The following is a 25,182-nucleotide window of genomic DNA, read 5'->3' as shown; positions in this document are numbered from 1 at the left end:
GACTCTCAAGAGTCTTCTCCAACACCACAGTTCAAAAGCATCAATTCTTCAGCGCTCAGCCTTCTTCACAGTCCAACTCTCACATCCATACATGACCACAGGAAAAACCATAGCCTTGACTAGATGGACCTTAGTCGGCAAAGTACTGTCTCTGCTTTTGAATATGCTATCTAGGTTGGTCATACTTTTCTTCCAAGGAGTAAGTGTCCTTTAATTTCATGGCTGCAGTCACCATCTGCGGTGATTTTGGAGCCCAAAAAAATAAAGTCTAACACTGTTTCCCTAATTAGGCCCTCCCTTTCCAGTATCTTGTCTGATCCATTAAACATGGTCGTTCCTTTGGTTACCAGGCATTTTGGGGGATGCTTCAGAAGTGCCTTATAATAGGTAATCTGCCTGTTTTTTCTGAGTACACGGGTTTTTTTCCTCAAAACTCCAAAAACTTGCCCCTGATTGAAGCTCTGTTTCACATGGCATTCCCTAGAGCTCATAGGAATCTTGTCTGTATTCTGAAATTTCTGTTGGTAAATACTGTCTCTGTTCTCTATGGGTCAAATAGTCTGTTTTCAACATCATTTTCAGAAATTTGTATGTTTTTAAGGTTTAATTCATTTATGACTGTAATACTGTCATTCGGATACAATATTTCAAGGGCTGGATTTAGTCCTGTTTGCATTCATCATTCCAGCCCAGTTAAATCATGTAAAAGGTCAGGTGAGAAATAAAGAAATTCCAAATTCTTCAAATTATCAAGTCAGTGGTAAGTCCACGTGCTCTGTAAGATGGCTCTTGGCTGCATTGCTTCTGCTGCAGTTTACATTTCCCTGCCCAGCACCCTGTCCTGCCATTAGGAGTCCAGTGGGAACTCGAGACCTCTGCCTGTGAGACCTCCCATCCTTCCCCCGACTCCGCGGTCAGGGCCTCCCCACGTACCTGACTGAGAACCATTGGGATGAATGGCATGCACCTCATCCCTGAGGTTTTACCAGTCTTAAAGGAGCTCCTTGCTGCTGCTGCTAAGTCACTTCAGTCGTGTCTTGACTCCGTGCGACCCCACAGATGGCAGCCCACCAGGCTCCCCCATCCCTGGGATTCTCCAGGCAAGAACCCTGGAGTGGGTTGCCATTTCCTTCTCCAATGCATGAAAGTGAAAAGTGAAAGGGAAGTTGCTCAGTCGTGTCCGACTCTTCGCGACCCCACGGACTGCAGCCTACCAGACTCTTCGTCCATGGGACTTTTCCAGGCAAGAGTACTGGAGTGGGTTGCTATTGCCTTCTCTGAAAGGAGCTCCTTAAGTTGGATTTTCTGACACTCTCCCAGGCACATTCAGAGCTTTTCATTGTGTCTTCTGGAACTGATGGTCGGTCACGTGTCAGCAGTCCCTCACTTGAGAAATTTCTCTGCTTCCACACACCTAGCCCTTCCCCAGGACAGACACTACTGCCTTTGAATAACACTGTCTCACATCTCTTGAGTCTAGAGGTGGGGTTGGTGTTTCTTAGCCCTCAGTCTTAGCTTTCAGGTCCCTCCCCATTGCAAACACACTCAGCTTTGAATGTCTTTTCATCAGGTATATCCACTCCCTCCTCCCTCTTGTCCTGTAATATCACCTGGGCTCAGATAACAGTTTTAGTCCCTGGCTTGCCCACATTTTCCAATGGTACTTTCTTCTGAATCCTGGTTAAAACACCAATTAAATCTAACCATTTGTCTACTTGCCCATTCTCATACAGATGAACGTGGCTGGGGACAGACACCATTATTTTAGTGCCGCTCCATATCCTGCAAGTCTAGCTCATTTTGTTCCTGGATCTCAGATGTCTTTCATACTTTCTCCCTTTCGTGTCAACCTCCAGCACCACGTGAACCCTCGCCCTAAAGATAACCCTGGTTTTTAGTGCACTGAAAACTCGAGTGGTCGTGAGAGCTTCACACACCCTTACATCACCCCAGCAACCTAGCCAGCTGCATCTCAGTACTGGGGAGCTCTCTGCTTCAGGCTGAAGCTAAAGCCACCCACTTGAGCATAATATGTCTATTCAAGGACTCTGCTCTCGAGTCACATCTTGTTCTGCATCACTTTTCCTTATTCTTGCCTAGAAGCCTGAAAAACTGGTATTGTTTCTTTCATCCTCCTCCCCCCAAAGAAGCCATCTTGGGCCCTCTGTCCCCAGTAGCTCATTTCTCTTTTCCGCTTTAAAGCAAAAGTCCGCTATTGCCTTCAATGTCCTTCCTCCCCATCCTCTCTCAATCCAGTACTTTTGTCAAGATCCTCCATGATTTCCATGTTGCTCATTGGTTAATTCCTGGCCCTCATCAGCAAACCTACTGGCATATCTGACACCGATGTCCTTTCTCCTTGAAACACTGCCTGGCTTCTGGGATCCCATACTCTGTTGATTCCTTGCGGCTGACTGTTCCTTCTCAGTCTCTTGCTGGTTCTTCCTGGTCTCCCTGACTTTAAAATGTGGCAGTGCCTCCAGGCTTAAAAGTAGGATCTCTGAGAACTAAGAAAAGAGTTTGTTTCTACTCTTCCTTCACGTGGTAATCCCATTCAGTTTGCTAACTCATTTCTGTGAAAATGCTTCCGACTTACATCTCCAGCCCTGTCTCCTACGATCAACTGTCTCCAAGTGAGTAATAGAGTGGTTCTCAGATTCTTTGGTCTTGGAACTGTCTTACCCTCTTAAATTGCTGAGGACCCGGAGGGTTTTTATGTAGATTATATTTATTGAAAATTGTGCATTAGAAACTATATTTTTGTAAACAATGTAGAAACCCACATTCCATTAACTGTTAGAATGATGATGTCATCATGTCATGAAGTTATGGGAAATACTTTATGAGAGAATAAGAATGAAAAAGGCAAATCACCTCTTAAAGTGTTACCAAAATTAGATTCTGTTGACCCCAGCTCTGGTGCTAGTCCAGCTGAGACACTGCCTTGTTAGGAAAGTTCTTTTGCATTAGGGTTCACACAGCCAGAAATGAAATTGACATTGAGATCAGTGCAGCACAAGCTTTATTTAACGGCCAAAGAATTGAGAAGGGGGAACTTAAGTTCACAAATAAATTTTCACCCACCTGGCAAGAGAGATTTGATGTTAAAGAGTGAAGACAACACAGAGAGGAGTGAGGCTGATGGTAGGGAGGTATTTGCATTGTTCTTCTGGGGAACGGGATGGGGTTTCCCCCAAATAGGTCACCACCTTTTCCTGTCCTTTTTTGGTCTGCAACTTCCAGTCATGGCTGCTGTCATTTAGTAGCTGATGTAGTAAAATCACTGCAGATGAGACTCTAGGGGTCAGCTGAAGGTCAGATTCATTGACATCTTGGTTCCAGCTGGTTCTGTTTTTTGTTTTTATATCACTTCTTTTCTTTGTCTCTGGATCCTGTGACTTAAAGAGTGATGTTAGTTCCTGTTCAAGGGAGGGGTTGATGGGTTTTGAGCAAGGATCTGTTGTCAGCTCTGGTAACAGTGGAAGTAAGATAGTTTTGACCAAAGAACCCTGATAGAGCCTTAGGGAGCCACAGGGGTCCCCAGACTATACTTTGAGAACCTCTCGTTGAATAATTTAACATACCTGGAACTGAACTGTGATTTCCTTCAGACCTGCTCCAGTTCAGTTAATTGGACTGAAAAAATTCCATTTTTCCATATGGTTCAGAACAAAACCATTGGTCTCCTCCTTGAGTCTTCTCATGTCACAATTTGGGTTCCTCAGTAAATCCTATAGGCTCTGCCTTCAAAATATGAATATTGAAGCCACTGTTCCTATCCTCTGTTTCAACCACCATCTCTGAATTACTAGAGAAGCTTCCTAAACTGGTCTGTGCAACAAAGTGAAGTCAAACATTTGCCCAAATCTTGCCAACGACTATCTCAGGGCATAGCATTTTGTTATCTTGCTCCTCGTAGACTGCCCAGGTGCCCTCATCCTGCCCGAGGACCTTTGCTGGTGCTCCAAACCCAGATTTCCACATGCTCCTTGAGGTCAGCTAAGATGTCACCAGCAGAGGGACCACCGTCTAAATTTTTTTGCATCTCACAAGCCTAGACATAACCTTCTTGTTCTCTCCAGCTTTGCTGATATCAGTAGCATATTATTGTTGTACTTTTTTCACTCTGTTCCCCCACTAGAGTGCAAATGATTCTTGGAATCCCGGAGGGCAGTCATCACTGTCTTGTCCACTGTGGTCTCTCTAGCATCTTTATTGGTGTCTGACATATAGCAGGTTCTCAAATATTTATTGAAAGGATAAATCACTAATATAAACCTTAACTTGGGCTTCCGTGGTGCCCCAGTGGTAAAGTATCTGCCTGCCAATGCAGGAGACAGGTTCAGTCCCTAGGTCCAGAAGACCCCCTGGAGAAGGAAATGGCAACCCACTCCAGTATTCTTGCCTGGGAAATCCCACAGAGGAGCCTGGCAGGCTACAATCCGGTCACAAAAGAGTTAGACACGACTTAATGACTAAACAACTCAACTCAGTCAACCAGTCCCTGTATTTATGCATAGGAATATCAAAGGACCCCTCTCTACAGTCGTTCTCAGCCCAGGCTGTATGTTCTGGTCATCAGAGGGCTTTGAAAACTCTAATGGTAGTCCCCCATCCAGTTATCTTGGCTTGGGACCTGGACATAGGGACACTCAGAAATCTTAGCAACAGCTCAAATAGAATTGTACAAGGCAGAAAAGTGAAATCATCTATGTGGGCAACAATGAACCAGGCTGCCTAGAAACCTAGATCCTAAGTCCCAGCCTCTGGCCACACCTCAGCACTAGAAGTTCTGCCATCCTTCATGGGTACCTAGAAAAGAAGGCCCTGCCCAGTTCATCCTTGCCCATGCTCCCCACCCACCTGACCTAAGTCCAGAGCAAGGGTTGACTGGGTGTGACTTGAAGGAACCCTTTAGAGGGGGGCCATATGGCCTTAGCTGTGGTGTGGCAGGGCTGCCTCAGCACAGGCAGGCACTGGGCTCCTGGCCCTAGTAATCAGAGATTGCACTGCCCAGGAACCCACCAGGCCATAAAGGGTTGTTGTTTCCCACAAAGCACCTGATATAGGAATTTGCATGCTTTCACCCTGTTAGAGGCCAGCCTCTTCCCATCTGACCTCAGGGGCCTGTGAGGTTGGGGCACGGGGCAGTATATATCCTTCCGTTCTAGATAACACAAGAATCTTTGGGCACTCTAATCCTGTTCCCTCTTAATTTATATGCCATTGTTTTAAATCAGCTTCATTGTAATTTACATGTCAGTGAGTGCAACTTGCTGAGTTTTGACAAATTTATACTCTCCAGTATCTCTGCCACCGTCAAGATTTAGAAAACTGTCTGTTCCCTCTCACACCAAGTTCCTTCTTGCTTCTCTGCAAACAGTCTTTCCCACCTTGACCCCAAGCAACAATGATCTGCCTTTGACTACTCTAGAATTTCATGTAAGTGGAATCATATAGTATGTACTCCTTTGTATCTGGCTTCTTTTGCTCAGAGTACTTCAAAAATTAATCCATTTTATTGCCCACTTGATTTGTTTGTTAAGCAGTATTCCATTGTATGATTATATTTCACATTGTCTATTCACCATTGACAGATGGATATTTTGGATGTTTCTTATTTAGGGCTATTTTAAATTCTAAAAAAAAATTCTGTTCAAGCCTCTATGTGGAAATAGTTTTTACTTATTTTGGGTAAGTATATAGAATTACGGGATTTACAAGTGTCTGATTTTATAATAAGTTGGCAAATGATTTTACCCTATTCTGTTCTCCCTTCCAGTGCCTAAGAATTCCAGTTCCCCCCTCACCTACTTTTGATGATGCCAGCCTTTTCATTCTAGTGGGTGTGTAATGTTATCTCGTTTGCATTATTAATTGCATTTCCTTCCTGGCTAATGATATTGACCATTTTTGTGTGTGCACATTAGCCATTCTTACAGCTTCTGTGAAGTATCTGTTCAAATCATTTGCATATATCTTTTAAATTGGTCGGCCTTACTGAATTGTAAATTTGTTTTAGGTATTCTGGATAAAAATCTTTTGTCCTATTCATATGTGCACTATGAATGTTTTCCCCAGTTTCTGGCTTTCTGTTTTGCTTTCTTAAATATCAAAGAGAAGATGTCTTTAAATTTGATGAAGTCCAATTATCAGGGTTTCTTATAATTTGTGCTTATTGTGTCCTATACATCTTCCAAACTAAATTTCTATTGTGTTTTCTTCTAGAAGTTTTACAGTTTTAACTTTTTCATTTAATTCTATATTTTGAGTTAAATTTTCTGTATCATGTAAGATAAGGGTCACTTTTCTCCCCTATTAATCCCCCCTCTTTCTGCAGAATTTTCTGGAAGAGACCGTATTTCCCCCATTAAATTGTCCTGGCACCTTTGTTGAAAATGAACTTACTATATATTATGCATTTATGTGTTCCACTGATTTATATGTCTATATTTTACACAAAACAACACTGTCTTGATTACTGTTCAGTTCAGTTCAGTTGCTCAGTCGTGTCTGACTCTTTGCGACCCCATGAATCGCAGCATCCCAGGCCTCCCTGTCCATCACCAACTCCCAGAGTTCACTCAAACTCATGTCCTTGAGTCGGTGATGCCATCCAGCCATCTCATCCTCTGTTGTCCCCTTCTCCTCCTGCCCCCAATCCCTCCCAGCATCAAGGTCTTTTCCAATGAGTCAACTCTTCACGTGAGGGGGCCAAAGTACTGGAGTTTCGGCTTTACCACTAGTCCTTCCAATGAACACCCAGGACTGATCTCCTTTAGAATGGACTGGTTGGATCTCCTTGCAGTCCAAGGGACTCTTAATAAGTCTCAAAATTAGGCAGTGTCACCCTTTTAACTTTGTTCATCTTTTTCAAAATGGTTTTGACTATCTTCGGTCATTTGCATTTCTGTATAACTTTTTAATCAGTGTATCAGTTTCTAGAATAAGCCTGCTGGAACCTTGACCAGTATTTCACAAAATCAGCAGATCTACTTGGAGAGAAATTGGCAGTTTAACAATACTGACTCTTCCAAACCATAAACATATTATGTATCTGTGTTTTGGAGTTTTTTCATAGTCTCTCAGCAATGTTTTACAGGTTTAGTATACAAGTCTTGTTTGTGTGCTATGCTGTCATTTCAGTCATGTCTGACTTCTTGCCATTCTATGGACTGGGCCCCACCAGGCTCCTCTATCCAGGGGATTTTCCAGAATTTTCTAGAATGCTGGAGCGGGTTGCCATGCCCTCCTCCAGGGGATCTTTCTAATGCAGGGATTGAACCCATGTCTCTTACATCTCCTGCATTGGCAGGCAGGTTCTTTACCACTAGCACCACCTGGAAAGCCAAGTCTTGTGTGTATTTTGTTAAATTTGTCCCTAAAAATTCCATGTTGTGGTGCTACACAACTAATTCTATTATTTTATTTCACATATCTATATTTTAATTTCTGTCTAATTGGTCCCTGTTGGGGAAATGTATAGGAAATATGCAGCTTATGGTTGTTTAGTTGCTAAGTCGTGTCCAATCCTTTGCAACACTGTGGACTGCAACACGCCAGGCTTCCCTGTCCTCCACTATCTCCCAGAGTTTGTTCAGGGTCATGTCCACTGAGTCAGTGATACTAACCGTTGGACCCTCTGCTCCCTCTTCTCTTACAAAACTACAGCTGATTTTTGTATGTTGACCTTGTACCCTGTCATCGTGCCAGGTTCGCTTTCTTAGTACTCATGGCCTTTTGTAGATCCCTTAACATTTTCTGCATGAACAATCACGTCACCCGCAAACAAAGACCATTTTACTCTTTCTTCTAAAAGCATGTAACTTTCTTTCCCTTTTCTTTCCTTACTGTTCTGGCTAGAAGCTCCAGTGCAGTGTTGTAGTCGGTGTAGTCAAACAGATATCTTTGTGTTGTTTTTGACAGAAAGGGGGAGTGGGCAGTCTTTCACCATTACATATGTTGACTGTTAACTTGATCAAGCTAAGGTAAATTCCTTTCTTTCCCTGGTTTCCTGAATGGGTGTTGATTTCTTCCAGGGCTTTCCTCACATCTCTTGCAATGACTAAGTAGCTTTTCTCTTTTGTTCTGTTAATACAGTGAAACACATAGATTTTTCTTCAGCATGTGCAACCAACCTTCATTCCTGGGATGAACCACAGTTGAGTATATCATCTTTTTATATATTGTTGAATTCAATCTGCTAATATTTTGTTAAGGAATTTTTAAAATTTATATTCATGATGCTATTGGTCTGTAGTTTTATTACAGTGTCTTTGTCTAATTTTGGTAACAGGATAATGCTGGCCTTGTGAGTGTGGGCATTTTTCTTTCTTCTCTCTTCTCTGGAAGAAGTTGTATACAGTTTGCCTTGTGTATTCCTTAAATGTTTGGTAGTGTTCATCAAAGCTGAGTCCAGCTCAGGATCACTTTGGGTTTGCCTACATTTTCATATTTTAGGAAACTTGTAGATGTGTTCAAAAGATTTAATCCTGGCTCTACTTTTACTTTTTTTTTTTTAAAGAATTGTTATCGATTTCTTTTTATCGTGGTAAAATATTTATAACAACATTTACCATTTCAATCACTTTTAAGTGTATAGTTTATAGTTGCTTTAAAGACATTCACACTTTTTGTATAGACTTTAATTTCTTATACTGGTATTTCTCAGACTGAAAAATTTTTTAAGACACTCCATTTAATCTAGCATTTTAGCTTGTTTTTAAACATTAAATTTCCAGAAACTTCATACCCTTTGACCAACACCTTCCCATTTCCCCCACTCTCAGCCCCTGGCAGCCACCATCCTACCTTCTGCTTCTAAGTGTTTAACTGTTTTAAGTTCCACGTGTAAGCAAGATCATTCAGTATTTCTCTGTCATCAATTAGTCCAACATAACCTTTTCTGTTAATGCAGTAGGTGAAAACATAATTTGATGTGAATGGCATTATGATAAGTTATAATTTTACATGTTCATACATTGTTTCATAAAGTTATGAATTTGAATTATATTTTCATCTTGTATGTTGTTAGTGAGAATAAATCCTATTATTTGGAGGATTTTAAAATAAGGTTTTTAGGAAAATGCTTTGAAATGTAGTATTTTATTGTATTTAGTTGGTGTAGCTCTTTATTAAGATCATTTGAATTCTAGAGTTGCCAAAGGGAGGGAGATGTTATGAATATGGTTTGAACTCACTCTCCACGTCTTTGCTGCTCATGAGTATTTCACGAGAGTATGCCTCAGCACTACTTACATTTTTTTTGCCACTGAGAGGACTGTCACCAATAATGCGAGGGTGACAGCATTTTGTAAATGACTCTCCACACATAGGTCAGAATTATTTTAGAAAAACAGTAGTGCCTAAAAGGAAATGTTATAGAGTTTTTCTTGTACATACAGGAGAAAAGAATTCAGTTATGCTGCTATTATTTTTTAAAGTGTTTAAAACAAACATACAGAATAAATGGCATTGTATAAAATAACAAATTTTATTTCTATAAAATATTTTACACTAGCTGTACACATGCACACACCCACGCAGAACTTAACCACACATAGAGTAATTTCCTTTTAATAAATCTACCACATACTATTATATTACAATTTACAATATAGTTTTTGAAGACACAATGGGGGAAGCTTTGTCATTCATTTATAAACCTTCCATAAATTACAAAAGAAAGGCAGTCTGAAAAGTATGTATAAAGAGTAAAAACAATTTACAAGTGGACAAGAATTACAAAATAGTAACCATCAAATACATCTGCCAACAACTTTGTAAATCTGTTTTTTGTTCAAGTGCCAATGGTGAAGATTGGTATGGAATAATTTAGAAGAGACTTAAATTTAGGATGTTTTTGGTGTGGCTTATGCATTATGTGGATTGCTTTACGTGTGTGCTGTTCATTGTTGACTGTGTATGGCATTTTGACAAATAATGAGAGTAACGTAAATCCATATGCCACAAAATGTAACACTGAAAGCAATGAATATTACCAGGTTTCTGGCAGGTTGGAGAAGTGTGGTACTTTACCAAAGCTATCTCCTCTCCTCTCTTTTGAATGATTTGAATAGGTAAACATTTCCTGTGTGTTGCCTGGCTTGCTTTAAAAGCTGAAAAGCCAGGATCTGAAATTGCGCAGCCTGCACAGCTTGGTTTCCAACCACTGTGTCTGTGAGGATGAGAGCACTGAACGCACGACACATACCAAGTGTACACCGTAGTTTTTATTAGACAGTACAAATCATTGTGCATTTATAAGGCAGAACATCAAGGCGATTAAACTAGGAATTTCAAGACCAGAGTTAAAGTGAGAGTTATGCATTATGAGGCAAGCATTTGGAAAAGGGAGGGAGGTTGAAATCATTCCTTTAAGGGCAGATGACAAATGCACAAAGACTGGAATCCCAGGTAGGGAGTGAGCTACAAAGAGCTACTGGCTCCCTGCATGTTCACCAGACAGCCCAGCTCCCGCCAGAGCCCGGGCACTAATAAGAGCGGTGGGCGGAGGCGGGTGGGAGCACCAGCAGCTCTTTGTCCTGGCGCTGGGCTTAAAGTGGATGGTAGTGCAAAGAGCATTTCTCTACTGGTGTCAGGGGAGAAGATTGTTTTTTTTAGGAAGTACTTGAGTCATGAAAGCCCTAGTTTGGAATTAAAGAAAATTACATAGATTTGGAAGTTGTCCGGAAGCACATGAATCATTTCACTGCACCCAGCTTTTTCAGCAGTTTCTTGCCTTTGGAAAGCAGCCCCTTTTTCTTTTTCGAGGACATTTCCCTGCCTCTCCCAGGACTACCAGTACCCATAGATGACGTAGGTGACCCCGAATGGAGATGTACTGTGGGGGATGGCGCTCTCCTTGCTGTACCTGAACCCTCAGGAGGAACCTAGTAGGTACATTGTTACAGTTTATTGAGTGCGCGAGCGTCAACAACATCCATCCGCTCACTCGGTAACATCAGAAACACCACACTGCCCCGTTTCCCACCAGGAAAGGTAAGGGTGGATCATTTCTTCTTTCAAGGGTTAAAGTATGCCATGAGAGGCTCACACCTCTCCCAGGGCATATCTCTTACAGGGGTCTAGCCATCAATGTTGGGTTTTCAGTTTCTTTGTCTCCGGGGAGGGGGTGGCCATTGCTTTGGCAAAACAAAGCTAGGTAATAATTTACTTTGTAAACTAAGACCAAGAGCAGGAAAAAAAAGAGTTATTTTGAGTTAGGTTGAGAGTAGTATTGGCCAAGTACCCATCTTAAACACAAAAGTAATCTTAAACACAAAAGTTCTTAAAGTTTTGTTGTATATGAAAACTACTTGGGTATATAAAACCCTGACATTGTTGAGTGCATTCCTGGATTAGTTAGTATACTGTAGAAACACTGGAGATGGCACACCGGTTGAAAGAAAAAAAAACTAAAATGAACCTTAATTACAATCAAAGAAAGCTTAAAGGCCCTTATTGTATGCTTTTGTTATTTCCAAGATATTAAGGATGTCTTTTTGTCAATATAGAGCACATGGTAGGACTTTGTACACGCCAGTGCTTAATGCTGCTTTGCAAGAGCAGAACGATATGGGAGGCATGACAACTGGCCTCACCCACGTTTCTGGTCCTGGGCATGCCTGAATTCCTCTTACTCCCTTACCTCACCAGAGCAAACCTCTCTCTAATATGAGTGTTCATTATTCAACAGGCAAATGATACGAGCCAAGGGGCTTCAAGCTTACTTGGATTTAAAATCAAGGTCTAATTCTAATGGAAAACACCTAGTAAAGCATCCCAAAGTACACCTGAAGATACCATCTATTCCATCTAATGCAATCGTTTGAGCTGCATGTTTCATTAAACTTAGTATTGCATTGGTATACCAACAGAGCAGTCTTCCACCAAACGCTTTTGTGTTCAGGACACTCACTTGTGCTTTGAGGAGAAGCACCAGCTCTCCTGTAAGGTAGAGGGGTGGTCACTTAAGAAAAAGCCATCTGCTGCTCAAGCCAGCATGGGAAGTGTTCAGTGCCAACTCTAGATCACCTCTTGTTCACTACTCAGCTCGATCTCGAGTTGCATTTATTTTAAAGTAAAATTTCCATAGTAAACATTTATTAGGTTGTGCTTTTTCCAAGAGTGGCTAACAATGCAATATGCAGCTTTAATTATGAGTAGACATTGGAACACTCTGTGTAAACAAACAATTAGCCTGTTAAGAAATATGTTCCCAATGTTGGCCTTTCAAATATTCTTAATGTAAATCATAGGAAATAATTATTAAAGATGATTTATTTCACTGCAAATTCAGTTGCTTTACAACTGAGACCAAGTAATACTTTAGGTCCAATGGGTTTTTGAGACATATTTCTTTTTTTTTTTTAACCCCACAGTGAAGCCTTAAGTCTACCGCTTTGGTCCAGTTAAGGTAGCTTAAGCTGGTATCTTTATAGGTATCTTCAGTTGCTCACTTACGTGAAGGCTACATTGCCTGATTAAGGTGTGAAATGAACACTCTTCTTCTGTTTCCAAGCAGATGAGCAAAGAAATAAAAATATATATATATAAAAATATAATATATAAAAACTCGCAGTGATGAAATAAAAATAAAAATGAGACACTAAACATGAATGTCATCTAATAGTTATATATGGTTGAGAAGTTCTCTGACCTTTGTTCAGAGGATCTGTTAAAGTCCTAACAGGGCAAACGATCCATTACTGCCACCGAATCTATGGACTAGCCATCCCCTCCTCACTCTTGATCAGACTGAAATGTGCACTTAGGATGTAGGATGGGAAGTTCCTTTGTGAGTAAAGCAGGCTGATGAAAGGGTCGTTTTTGTGGAACAAATAAACGTGGTTAGAATTTGGGGGCACAATCCCCATGGGAGGGCAGAGAGAAAACTCAGGGTCTATGCTTTTTGGCCTAAGATATAAAAGAGCAACGCACAGGCTGTATTAGACCATCTACGGCAGAGCGGGAGGGGGTCAAACATGCTGAGTGCTTGTGCTTACCCTTTTAGTCTTGGAGCGCGTTGGCATGTCCTGCGAGTAGTGGGATGGCGCGTCGGAAAGGTAGACTTCTACATCATCAGGCACTTCTTCTAGGAAGTTGGAAGGTACAAGCCCTTTCTGCCCGTTAAGCTCCCCCTAGAAACACAGAGATGAGAAAGAAGAATGACTGACCCTTGTTCCCAGAAACCCACTTCTTGCTTTCGCTAAAGAGATATAGCTCAGAGTAGTGAGTTTATCATGTTTCAAAAGTGGTAGAGCTCGGGACGCCAGTGTTTCCTAACTCCCCTGGTCACAAGAATGACCTTGGCCATGTGCTTGAAGTGCAGGGTCACGCCCATCTCCCCCCTTCCCCCTCCCCACCCCAAGTCTCAATTTGGTCTGTGGTGGAGCCGAAGAGTCTGTTCCAGCCAAGAGGCCTGGGTGAGTCTTAGGATCAGCGATGCTTAGAAACACTCCTCGAGAGCATCTCACTTCCTAGTTCTCAGCTCTGGCTGACCTCTGAGTCCCTAGGGAACTTGTAAAAATACTATTGCTCAGGTACATTGAGAGAGGGGAGCTGGGGGTGTGGGGGCAGAGGCAGGATTGAAGGGACAGCCAGTTCCCCCTTGTATGGTTCATCCTATGCTTTACTACAGTCTCACTATAAGGATCCACACAATAGAGGAAGATGAAACTGTCGATACCTCCTTAGAGGTGATTGCTTCAGTTGATACCTTTCTACTCAATAACATGCCTATGCATGTGTGGGGAGAGAGTTAATTAGCCAAGATGGCGGGTTCAGGCTCTCTCGCTCCACATAGTGTAAATAGTGACGATGTAATAGCTGAGATCATCTGTAGCACTGCGCACGGGCGTCATGAGGTACTCGCTTGGTCAGGGGCTATTTTGTGCAGTACGCCTGTATGAGCACCACCTAAAGAAAGCAGGCGTGTTACTGGTGCGTCACGGCTGTCAGCCGTGGGAGGAGAGAGTACAGCGTGTCTACTGCTGCGGCTACTGCGTCAGCCAGGAGAGAATACTGCTGTGGCTGCTGCGTCAGCCCGCAGAGGGGTTGTGTTGTCTCAGGTTAGGCTGTGGCTGCTGCGTCAGCCCGCAGAGGGGTTGTGTTGTCTCAGGTTAGGCTGTGGCTGCTGCGTCAGCCCGCGGAGGGGTTGTGTTGTCTCAGGTTATGCTGTGGCTGCTGCGAGAGCCAGGAGAGCATAACCGTGTCTGCAGTTCCGACGGCTCCTCAGGTCTTCTTCCAGCTTTACTACTCACACCTTGTCTACCATGGGTTCATCGAACAGTGCAGACTGTGAACAGCGAGACAACGGGCACTGTCAGCAGCATCAGCAATACAGCATGTAAGGCCTAGACCAGCTGCGCACCAGACGTATCAAGAGGTTCACGGTCCACATGGCAGTCCCCACCCAGGGCCAACTGCCCCACTGAACCCAAAACCAAGTTCAAAACTGGCCCCAGATAACATGGGAGTCTGTTTCTTTGTTCAATAGGTCTAGGAAATGACAATTTGAAAGTGACAGCTCACAACATCAAAATTAAAAATATGCATCCAAGGACATGACCAACAGAGTGTAAAGCAAACCTACACGATGGGAGAAAATACTTGCAAGTCATTATCTAATAAGAGTTATAAAGGATATATAAAGAAATTCTACAGCTTTACAGAATAATTCACCCAGTTAAAAAGTGGGCAAAGAACCTGAATAGATATTTCTCACAAAAAGACGTACAAAGGGTTAACAAGCACATAAAAGATGCTCAGCATCACTATTTGTTAGGGAAACAAAAATCAAAACCACATTAGGATGGCAATACTGGTGTAGATACAGAGAAATCGGAACACTTGCATGCTGTTGGTGGGACTGTAAAACGGTACAGCCACTATGGAAAAACAGTATGCTGGTTCCTCAAAAAATTAAAATTACTGTATGATGCAACAATTCCACTTCTGGGTATTTACTTGAATTAAAAGCAGAGTCTTGAAGAGATTCTGGTATGCCTGTATTCACAGCACTCTTCACAATAGCCAGAAGATGGAGTCGCCCTAACTGTGCGTTGGTGGATGAATGGATAAACAATGTGTGGCTCAATGCAGTATTATTGAGCCTTAAGGGAGGAAAATCTGAGCTATGCTACCACGGTGATGAACGTCGAGGACATCACGCTAGGAGAATCGTCAAGAGAAGACTTGCACTGAATGATTCCACTTCCATGAGGTTCCTGGAGTAGTCAGAGTCACAGACACAGGAGAACGGTGGGTGCTGGGGACAGTGGAGACTTGGTATTTAAAGGGGACAGTGTTAACTTTGCAAGATGAAAAGAGTTCTAGAGGTGGATGGTTGTGATGGTTGTGCAATAATATGAGTGTACTTAACACCAGTGAACTATACACTAATTGTGATTAAATTGTGTTTTATATGGTTTATGACAATTAAAATGAGTTTTTTAAAAAGAGGCAGGTCCAGGTACTGCCCATGTTTTCCTATGCAGTAATCCCTCCTGAGCCCCAAATCCACCTGCCCAGTTCAGCTGTCACCTGCCTTCTGCTTTGACCTTGAAGATTCCAGTCTTCAGGTCTGTTCACCTGTGACAGCTTCAACCCTTCTTCCTCAGGCTCTCCTGTTAGCTTATTTTTCTCTGTTGGTGTTATTCTAGGACACCTTTATCTTTTATTGTGCCTGTGTCCCTGGTGATTTATTCCACATCAAAGGTTGCAGACAACGTCAATACACAGACACTGGAATCTCTATACAGTCCAGACCTCCCAGTAACTCTTCAACAGCCAGCTTTTTTTTCCTCCAGCATCAGAAAATGACTTTCTTTGGGCGAGCACCAGATGGAGTAGTTGGCTCATGATTGAGGACTACGTCCTGTGGAAACACAGCTTTACACACAAACCCCCATCAGTATGGTGCTCACAGCACAGCAGGCACCTGTGTGGCCAGAGATCGATACCCTCCTGCCTGTTCAGGCTTCCAGGCTGAACCCTGCCCTGGGCTCACTGAATGGAGTGTGGGGTACTGTCTCTACAGTGCTCCCTCTCTTTTCTCCTGAGCCTCCCTCATACAGCTCTGTTAAATCATGTGTCAGGAGTGCATGTGACACCAACGTCGGATGTGATCTCACTAGAACATTCCAGGAGCGTGAGTGCTCCTCCATCTTGGAGAGGCTCTGTAGCCTCAAGCTCAGTATTTCATGTTTCCCTCTCAACAGTGTCCTTATTCCTGTTTTACCCAGGGCACCCATCAGCTAAGGCAGAACCTTGAGATCTTCTTGGAAGATGTCCCAACTAACCATCTGAGCCCTCGGCGTCTGTCTGCCTCAGTTACCATTTCAGTTCAGGCCCTTGTTCCTCATCTGGGTCATTCCATAGCTTGTACCCTGGACTCTTGGTGACACGTCACCAAGCCCCCTGGGGCTCCCACTTCCCTTCAACAGTCCATTTGCAGAACCCTTGACTATAACTTTCTCTAAGAGAAACCTAACATTTCTCCCTCTTGCACACCCTTCACACTCAGATCTCCCTCTTTGAGCCTCATTTCTATGTTTGAGGCCAAATACAAACCGTCTCAAGACCTTACATTCAAACAGAATTGGATTATGTTAGGCTAAATGGCAGTAAACATTACAACTGCCCCATTTTCTTCATGCACAGTCAGCACGAAGCCCAGTCATGCTTGCATAGTTCTCCTTCTTTGCTGGCTTTAATGCTTTTAGACTGCTACTGTGCAGCCAATTTCCTTCTGGCCTATCACAGTGCATGACTTAAGAGTCTGGGTGTAGAAACACTGCACCATGCAAGCACCTGGTTAACACGGGCTAAGTAAGGGTGGAAGCATAATAGGGTGCTGGAAGTCTCAAGTGATTGACTTCACTGTGGATGCTATGGATTCTGGAGGGGAAGGCCCAGGTGGACAACAGAGGTCCCTCCATCTACTCTCTGTTCATTATGGGATATTTGGAACTGAGGAGAGACTGGGAAGAGATCACAGGAGTATATTTTAGAAAAAGTTAGCTCTTATGAGAGCTTTCAAGATTGCATGCAATGTCAGACAACACAAGTTTGGTGAAGCTTGAGATTTTTGGTATCAAGTTAGATATCCCCAGTTCTCATTTATTAAATAAGAAGTAATTGAAAATAAGTGGACTGAGCAGTCTACTCAGCAAATCAGACCAACAAAATAACACTAAAGCCATTTGGTGGAGATATAAATAAAAAGTGTACATTTCATATCAATTTAGATCTGATTCCTACTATCACGCAAAATTTAGGTAGGCTAGCCAAGAAAACAAAGATAAAACATAACATAGCAATGGAAACATGCAACTCATAGTAGAAAAATATTTTTAAATAGCCAGATAATACTATGTCCAGTTTTGTCTAGATGTTTGAATATCTAAATGAAAGGTCTGGCCTTCTAAATATACATAGAGTCTAAAAAAATTGACTCAATAAGAATATAATCATTTAAGCAAATGAAAACTTTTGTACAACCGCATCCTAAAAAAGACAATGAACCTAAAAGATCTTTTAGACATAATCTTCACATAGTTATAAGACCTAACTGTGTCATTTTAGCTGTCCAGATCATGAAAAATACTAGAAGCTTACCAGTTCATTCACAATTCTAGCATAATCCTGATACCAAAAGCCATATAAGAGATATTCCAAAAACTATATTCCAATATAATTTCTGGAACATAAATATAATTCTGAATAAAATGTTAGCAAATCAAATACAGCTCTTTAAAAATAATTGTAAAAAATAGTGGTATACCATGGTCAATTATTTACTGAGAAAAAAATAAGCTTACCAAGTGAAAACAGGATACTTAACACTATAAAGACCATCTATCTATTGATAGTCTAGCCTACACATAACAGTGTAAAGATCAGTGATATTCCTACTAAAATATATAATGTCAAGGATCCCCTATCCTCGATATTCATAACTGTTCTCAATGATGCAGTAAGACAGGAAGAAGAGATGACTGATAAATATTAAAAAAAGACAAAATGTCTTGACTCAGGGAACCCAAGAGAACCAACTGATGACAATGGATATAAATGCATACAGAAGAAAGATTTGTAGGGGAATATAAACATGCACACAGGGAAATAGGCACAGAGAGCACACACACACACATAAAATGCGCACATACACAGACATGCAAATACATGCACATGCCCACACACATACACACACACATTCATACGTGTTTGCATGTATGCATATATGCACACATACATGTGTGTTGCATATATATACACAAAACAGATACAGACATACATATGTATACACACATTTCCAAGATGTTTTCTAAATAACCAGTAAAATATATACCAGAAAAATCATAATAACAAGACTATAAGAATGAACTGTAAAAGATATATAAGGATGTGTAAGAATAAATTCATGAACAGATGAAAGGAAAAACTTAGAAAAAGTCAGACACACCTATGTTGGAGTTGAAAGACGATGTCATGTTATCTAAAAACTCCCCAGTTTCCTCTAAAAACTAAATGCGCCTCTAAATAAAGTACTATGGCTTTGTTGTGGGGTAGGATCCTAGTGAAGAGATCCCTCCCAAATATGAAAATGAATTATAAAAACACAATAATTGAGAGAATCAAGTAGCATGAGATATGGATACAGTCTAGGTCCTGTGTACCTGGGAGTGTCCTACACATTCTGTGTACTAGGAGTGTGGTACACAGAAGAAGGGTGGGGTTTTTAAACAGTAGGAAAGGATGGATTATTTAATAAGTGTCATGGGGACATTAGTTTCTCTAGTTAGAAATAAAGTTATACACTTGAGATTTACATGTAAAATGAAGCTATCAAAGTGAAGAGCCAAGATAAAATGATTATTTCTATCACCTGGAAGGACTTTTAAGCATGCCTCCCAAGGGCTGAAAAACAAAAATTAACATGAAAATTTTAAACTTCTGCTTCATAAAAGAAAAGACAAGAAAACCACACACAAAAAGGAAAATTTAAAAAGCAGATGATTACCTAGAAAAAGAAATATTTGCAACATAGGGACAAAGTATTGAGACAGGCTTGGACCTGGAACCTGGGACCTTTTGCTGCAGTGTTTGCACCTGGTGAAACATTTCCTCCAGCATCAAAACACAAAGAAGCTAGAAGGAACTAAAACTAACTGCATGCAAGGGGCCAGTTAGGGCAAAGTATGGACACCAAGGTACAAAGAGAGCAAAAAACCCAACTGCCGCTTCTGAAGAGCCCAGAGTAAAAGCAGAGGTTTGAGAGCAAAAGCAGGGTACCTCTCATGCCCCCTGCACATACCACCACCTAAGGGGTGGGCAAACCACCTAAGCTACCCTTCCAGTCTGACCCATGGACACACCTCTACCCTCAACCCATGTAAGGAACATGCTCGTCCCCCTCATCTGAGAGCAAGCAAGCAAACCTGTCATTTGTTCCGGCTCCCCGCTGTGCACCAGGGGCCCCAGTAAAGCCTTACCTGAATTTTTTGTCTGACCTCTGATCAATTTCTATTGGTTGGGGAAGGCCAAGAACCCTGGTTGGTAACAGCATGAACAGTCTCACTAAAAACGATTCTCTTAAAAATCAGAAACTGCAGCAGAGAAGCTTTGAAATACCACGTGTGCCTAATGTTGTAAAATCCATTTGACCCCAAGAGAAATCTGCCTTGTCAGGACTTGAGAGTTTCTTGAAAGAGGAGGAAAGTGGGATGCAAGATGATGACCCCACTCCTAAGGCAAGGGACAGCAGTAGGTGTCTGGCTGGGGAGGCGCTACTAAGATGACCACCCAACATGCCTGCCTTCTCTTCTTCAGGGATATCAGGAGATCCACTCCGCTGGCCCAAGGCAGAGCCTGGACTCCCCCATCCCTATCCCAGAGGCGGGGTCCACAGGGCTGTAAGAGGGAGGAGCTTGAGATTCTGTTGGTTTGAATTAATTTTGCTTCTTTGTATTTCTTCCTCTCACCTTTTGAAAATGTATTACCTATGCACTAAATGGGGCTTCCAAGGTGGCACTAGTGGTAAAGAACCCACCTGCCAATGCAGGAGACATAAGGGACTCGGGTTCCATCCTTGGATTGGGGAAGATCCCCTGGAGGAGGAAATGGCAATTCACCCAGTATTCTCGCCTGGAGAATCCCATGGACAGAGGAGCCTGGCAGGCTATAGTCCATAGCGCTGCAAAGAGTCGGACACGACTGAAGTGACTTAGTATGCACGCAGGCACTAAGTAATCCAGAAAATCACACTGCTTGGTAAATGTTTGGATGAAAGAAATAGTTAATGTGAGCATGTGACTACCCTTACTTTGTCAACAGCTTGTATGCATTGAAAATGTCCCTTTTAAAGAGAAGTAACAGTGAAGATCACAGAACTGCCTTCCCATATTTTATAGGCTCAGCGAGGAGGACAAGCACATTAGCCATCCTTTCAGCAAGCCAGGTAAAGTTCACACACAATTTTAGGGGAAAGGATAGACAAGCAAAAATATTTATATATTTGATGTTTCAAAAACTTACATAATAAAATCCATCTTCATCAATTTCGCCAAAAACAGTAATAATATCTCCTGTGCAAAATGTAAGTTCAGCCTGTAGAGACAGAGTATAAAGTTAATAGTGTTTTCCTAGATATAGAAGTTGCCTTAAAAAAAATCTTCATGATTTCTAGTATGATTTCTCTTTTCTTTCTTATTGTTTTGGTATGAACCTACCCTTTCAGTCAGATAAGGAGGAAGGGCACATATCAGATGAATGAATGCCTGTGTTCCCAGTCTCTTAGAGAGTGAGGACAATTCAAAATGAGGCCAAGTCTCCAAAAGAAGGGCTGCCATGCTCCAATTCTCAGCCAGAATTAAGATCACCCCCAGGTTCTGCTGGTGGTGTGTCTTTACAGCTAGTTAAACAGTTAACTTAAAAACCACAGAGCCTTCAGATGTGCCCTGCAGTATAGGGACCATTGCACAAATGTCCTTTCACTGAATATATATAAAAACATTGTATTTAAATGTCATTTAATAAATGTCTACTACGTGTCATGCTCCAGGTTAGAGGTGGGTGCATTGACTCCAGCAGAGGATACCAGAAAAAAATTGCATTTTTATCTTTAGACATGAAAACAGGGGACTAAAGTTCATTTCTAAGAGCCATTAGGCATCATATATACATTAAGCCAGGCTTCGCAGGTGGCTCTAGTGGTAAAGAACCTGCCTGCCAATACAGGAGACACAGGAAACATGAGTTCAGTCTCTGGGTCTGGAAGATCTCCTGCAGGAGGGCATGGCAACCCACTTCAGTATACTTGCCTGGAGAATCCCATGGACAGAGGAGCCTGGTGGGCTACAGTTGATAGCGTTGCAAAGAGTCACACACGACTGAAGCAACTTAGCATGCATGCACACATTCATCAAGCCAATACAGAAATTTGAATCCACCCAAGCTCTGAATCTGAACCACAAACTGGTCACCCATCGGGTACAACAGAAATACCAAGGACCAGGGATTTGTATACATCTTGTCTAGAGCCTGACTTTATTTTGGGGGGCTCCAAAATCACTGCAGATGATGACTGCAGCCACGAAATTAAAACACGCTTACTCCTTGGAAGGAAAGTTATGACCAACCTAGATAGCATATTGAAAAGTAGAGATATTACTTTGCCAACAAAGGTCCGTCTAGTCAAGGCTATGGTTTTTCCAGTGGTCATGTATGGATGTGAGAGTTGGACTGTGAAGAAAGCTGAGCACTGAAGAAATGATGCTTTTGAACTGTGGTGTTGGAGAAGACTCTTGAGAGTCCCTTGGACTGCAAGGAAATCCAACCAGGGTGTTCTTTGGAAGGAATGATGCTAAAGCTGAAACTCCAGTACTTTGGCCACCTCATGCGAAGAGTTGACTCATTCGAAAAGACTGATGCTGGGAGGGATTGGGGGCAGGAGGAAAGGGGACAACAGAGGATAAGCATCACCTCTGGCTGGATGGCATCACCGACTTGATGGACATGAGGTTGAATGAACTCCGGGAGTTGGTGATGGAAAGGGAGGCCTGGCGTGCTGTAATTCATGGGGTTGCAAAGAGTTGGACATGACTGAGTGACTGAACTGAACTGAACTGTCTAGAGCCGAACATCCTGGAATGTGAAGTCAAGTGGGCCTTAGGAAGCATCTCTACGAACAAAACTAGAGGAGGTGATGGAATTCCAATTGAGCTATTCCAAATCCTGAAAGATGATGCTGTGAAAGTGCTGCACTCAATATGCCAGCAAATTTGGAAAACTCAGCAGTGGCCACAGGACTGGAAAAAGTCAGTTTTCATTCCAATCCCAAAGAAAGGCAATGCCAAAGAATGCTCAAACTACCACACAATTGCACTCATCTCACACGCTAGTAAAGTGATGCTCATAATTCTCCAAGCCAGGCTTCAGCAATACGTGAACCGTGAACTTCCAGATGTTCAAGCTGGTTTTAGAAAAGGCAGAGGAACCAGAGATCAAATTGCCAACATCCGCTGGATCATCGAAAAAACGAGAGTTCCAGAAAAATTTATATTTCTGCTTTATTGACTACGCCAAAGCCTTTGACTGTGTGGATCACAATAAACTGTGGAAAACGCTGAAAGAGATGGGAATACCAGATCACCTGACCTGCCTCTTGAGAAACCTGAATGCAGGTCAGAAAGCAACAGTTAGAACTGGACATGGAACAACAGACTGGTTCCAAATAGGAAAAGGAGTACGTCAAGGCTGTATATTGTCACCCTGCTTATTTAACTTGTATACAGAGTATATCATGAAAAATGCTGGGCTAGAGGAAGCACAAGCTGGAATCAAGATTGCCGGGAGAAATATCAATAACCTCAGATACACAGATGACACCACCCTTATGGCAGAAAGTGAAGAAGAACTAAAGAGCGTCTTGGTGAAAGTGAAAGAGGAAAGTGAAAAAGTTGGTTTAAAGCTCAACATTCAGAAAACTAAGATCATGGCATCCAGTCCTATCACTTCATGTCAAATAGATGGGGAAACAGTGGAAACAGTGGCTGGCTTCATTTTTCTGGGCTCCAAAATCACTGCAGATGGTGATTGTAGCCATGAAAAAGATGCTTACTCCTTGGAAGAAAAGTTATGACCAACCTAGACAGCATATTCAAAAGCAGAGACATTACTTTGCCAACAAAGTTCTGTCTAGTCAAGGCTATCGTTTTTCCAATAGTCATGTATGAATGTGAGAGTTGGACTATAAAGAAAGCTGAGCGCCAAAGAATTGATGCTTTTAAATTGTGGTGTTGGAGAAGATTCTTGAGAGTCCCTTGGACTGCAAGGATATGCAACCAGTTAATCCTAAAGGAAATCAGTCCTGAATATGTTCATTGGAAGGACTGATGCTGAAGGTGAAACTCCAATACTTTGGCCACCTGATGCAAAGAACTGACTCACTGGAAAAGACCCTGATGCTGGGAAAGATTGAAGGCAGGAGGAGAAGGGGACAATAGAGGATGAGATGGTTGGATGGCATCACTGACTCTAAGAACATGAGTTTGAGTAAGCTCTGGGAGTTGTGGTGTTGGAGAAGACTCTTGAGAGTCCCTTGGACTGCAAGGAGATCCAACTAGTCCATCCTAAAGAAGATCAGTCCTGGGTGTTCATTGGAAGGACTGATGTTGAAGCTGAAACTCCAACACTTTGGCCACCTGATGCGAAGAGCTGACTCATTTGAAAAGACCCTGATGCTGGGAAAGATTGGGGGCAGGAGGAGAAGGGGACGACAGAGGATGAGATGGTTGAATGGCATCACCGACTCAATAAATGGGTTTGGGTGGACTCCGGGAGTTGGTGATGGACAGGGAGGCCTGGCATGCTGCAGTTCATGGGGTCACAGAGTCAGACACAACTGAGTGACTGAACTGAACTGAACTGAACTGTCTAAAAAAACCACTCCAAAGAGTGGAAATCTAATCCTTCTGAAGGCAAACGCTTGTCAGTTTTCACAGTGGTCCTAGGATACCAAGCCTATGTGCACAGAGAACATCCAGCTTTTCTGCTCGATTTTCCTTGAGTGTGTGTGTGTGTGGTGGGTGGGTGGGGGGCGGTCATTGGCCACATGTCAGAGGTTTTGCTTTCTCTCTCCAGGATGACCCATCACCGCAGGTATGGGTCACAGGGTGCTGGCCCAGGGAAACCCTATGACAGTGGCTGCCAGCGCCCTGAGTGTCACCAGGCTCGCAACCTCTCTCCTGCCCTCCTGGCTCTCTCACTCCTGGTTGAGTAGCCCCTCCCATGTAGGTTCCAGGGAAAGGAGGGAGTGGGTGTTGTGGGCAGAGGTACCTCGACATCGATGTTGGGCGAGCTCTCCCTCGGGTCATAGTCGTACAGGGCCACCATCCTTCGTGTCGACACCGAGTGCTGTCTGCCGCTTCTTCTGTTTCTCTCTGTTCACATCACAAGAACACCATCATGAAGTGGTTTCAAAGCCAGTGGCATTCCCTCTCCCTTGACTCGGTTGGTGGAGCCAGGTCACATGCAGCCAGTGTGGCTGAGATGACTGCTGGGCTCTAGTGCTGGCCAAGCCGGGGAAGCCCCCAGGCTCCCTACACTCACACTGAAGTCCAGTCTAGCCCTACTCCTTTCTCTCTGTGTACAGGAACAGGGGAGACTTAGAGCAGGGAATTCACTCCAATAGTCAATCTAAAGGGCTTGGAGTGGCACGAGGTGCGTGTGAGGGGGGCAGGGGCAAGTTGTGACCCAGCTCAGAGGAACCCCATAAACACCAGGTCAAAAACTCTGCCCATGTGGCTGCTATGAAGATGATTCTCACTCAGATTATTCTCGCTCAGACCAGAGGCACAGCCACCAGTCTGTCATCAGGAGAAGCAAGAGTTTCTAGAAAGGGGTACCCTCTCTACCCATCTCAGAGGTTCCTTCCCCTCTGTTTCCTCTAGTGCCCTCACTGTACTTTTAACAGCTGTCCCTGAAATGATGCCACTTGAGGAGGAGGCTCTGGGGGAGGTCCCCTCCTGCTGCCTGGCTGTGATCTGCCCTAGGTGGAGCCCTGGGCTCTATATCAGCATAAGAGGGGAGGAAAGAGGAAAACCCCACACAGAGCATCTGCAAAAACTCCGAAAACAGCCATTTGTAAGAAGGGCCAATGAAGAACCATGGGATCTG

The 25,182-nt window shown here is 42.8% G+C and overlaps 1 protein-coding gene across 13 annotated transcripts in view; it reads right to left on the bottom strand.

The window, feature by feature from the left end:
• Positions 1–9,474: 9,474 nt before the first annotated feature.
• The window catches only part of RIMBP2 (RIMS binding protein 2), a 305,822-nt gene continuing 290,114 nt past the window's right edge, over positions 9,475–25,182 (bottom strand). For 8 of the 13 annotated variants that reach the window (XM_042234493.1, XM_042234494.1, XM_060400741.1 and 5 more), the window contains 4 exons: positions 24,343–24,446; positions 20,542–20,613; positions 13,008–13,142; positions 9,475–10,892 (listed from right to left, as the gene is read on the bottom strand). In XM_042234493.1, coding sequence (XP_042090427.1) covers positions 10,704–10,892; positions 13,008–13,142; positions 20,542–20,613; positions 24,343–24,446 — 500 coding nt within the window. In that variant the 3' untranslated portion in view covers positions 9,475–10,703. Of the gene's footprint in view, positions 12,513–13,007; positions 13,143–20,541; positions 20,614–24,342; positions 24,447–25,182 lie in introns of all 13 variants that reach the window. The other 5 variants (XM_060400742.1, XM_060400744.1, XM_042234497.2 and 2 more) reach the window with 1 other exon arrangement.

The sequence above is a fragment of the Ovis aries genome, chromosome 17 (assembly GCF_016772045.2).
Source record: "Ovis aries strain OAR_USU_Benz2616 breed Rambouillet chromosome 17, ARS-UI_Ramb_v3.0, whole genome shotgun sequence".
Taxonomy (NCBI): domain Eukaryota; kingdom Metazoa; phylum Chordata; class Mammalia; order Artiodactyla; family Bovidae; genus Ovis; species Ovis aries.
The sequence above is the reverse complement of the archived record's forward strand: the minus strand, read 5'-3'. Positions and strand labels throughout refer to the sequence as shown.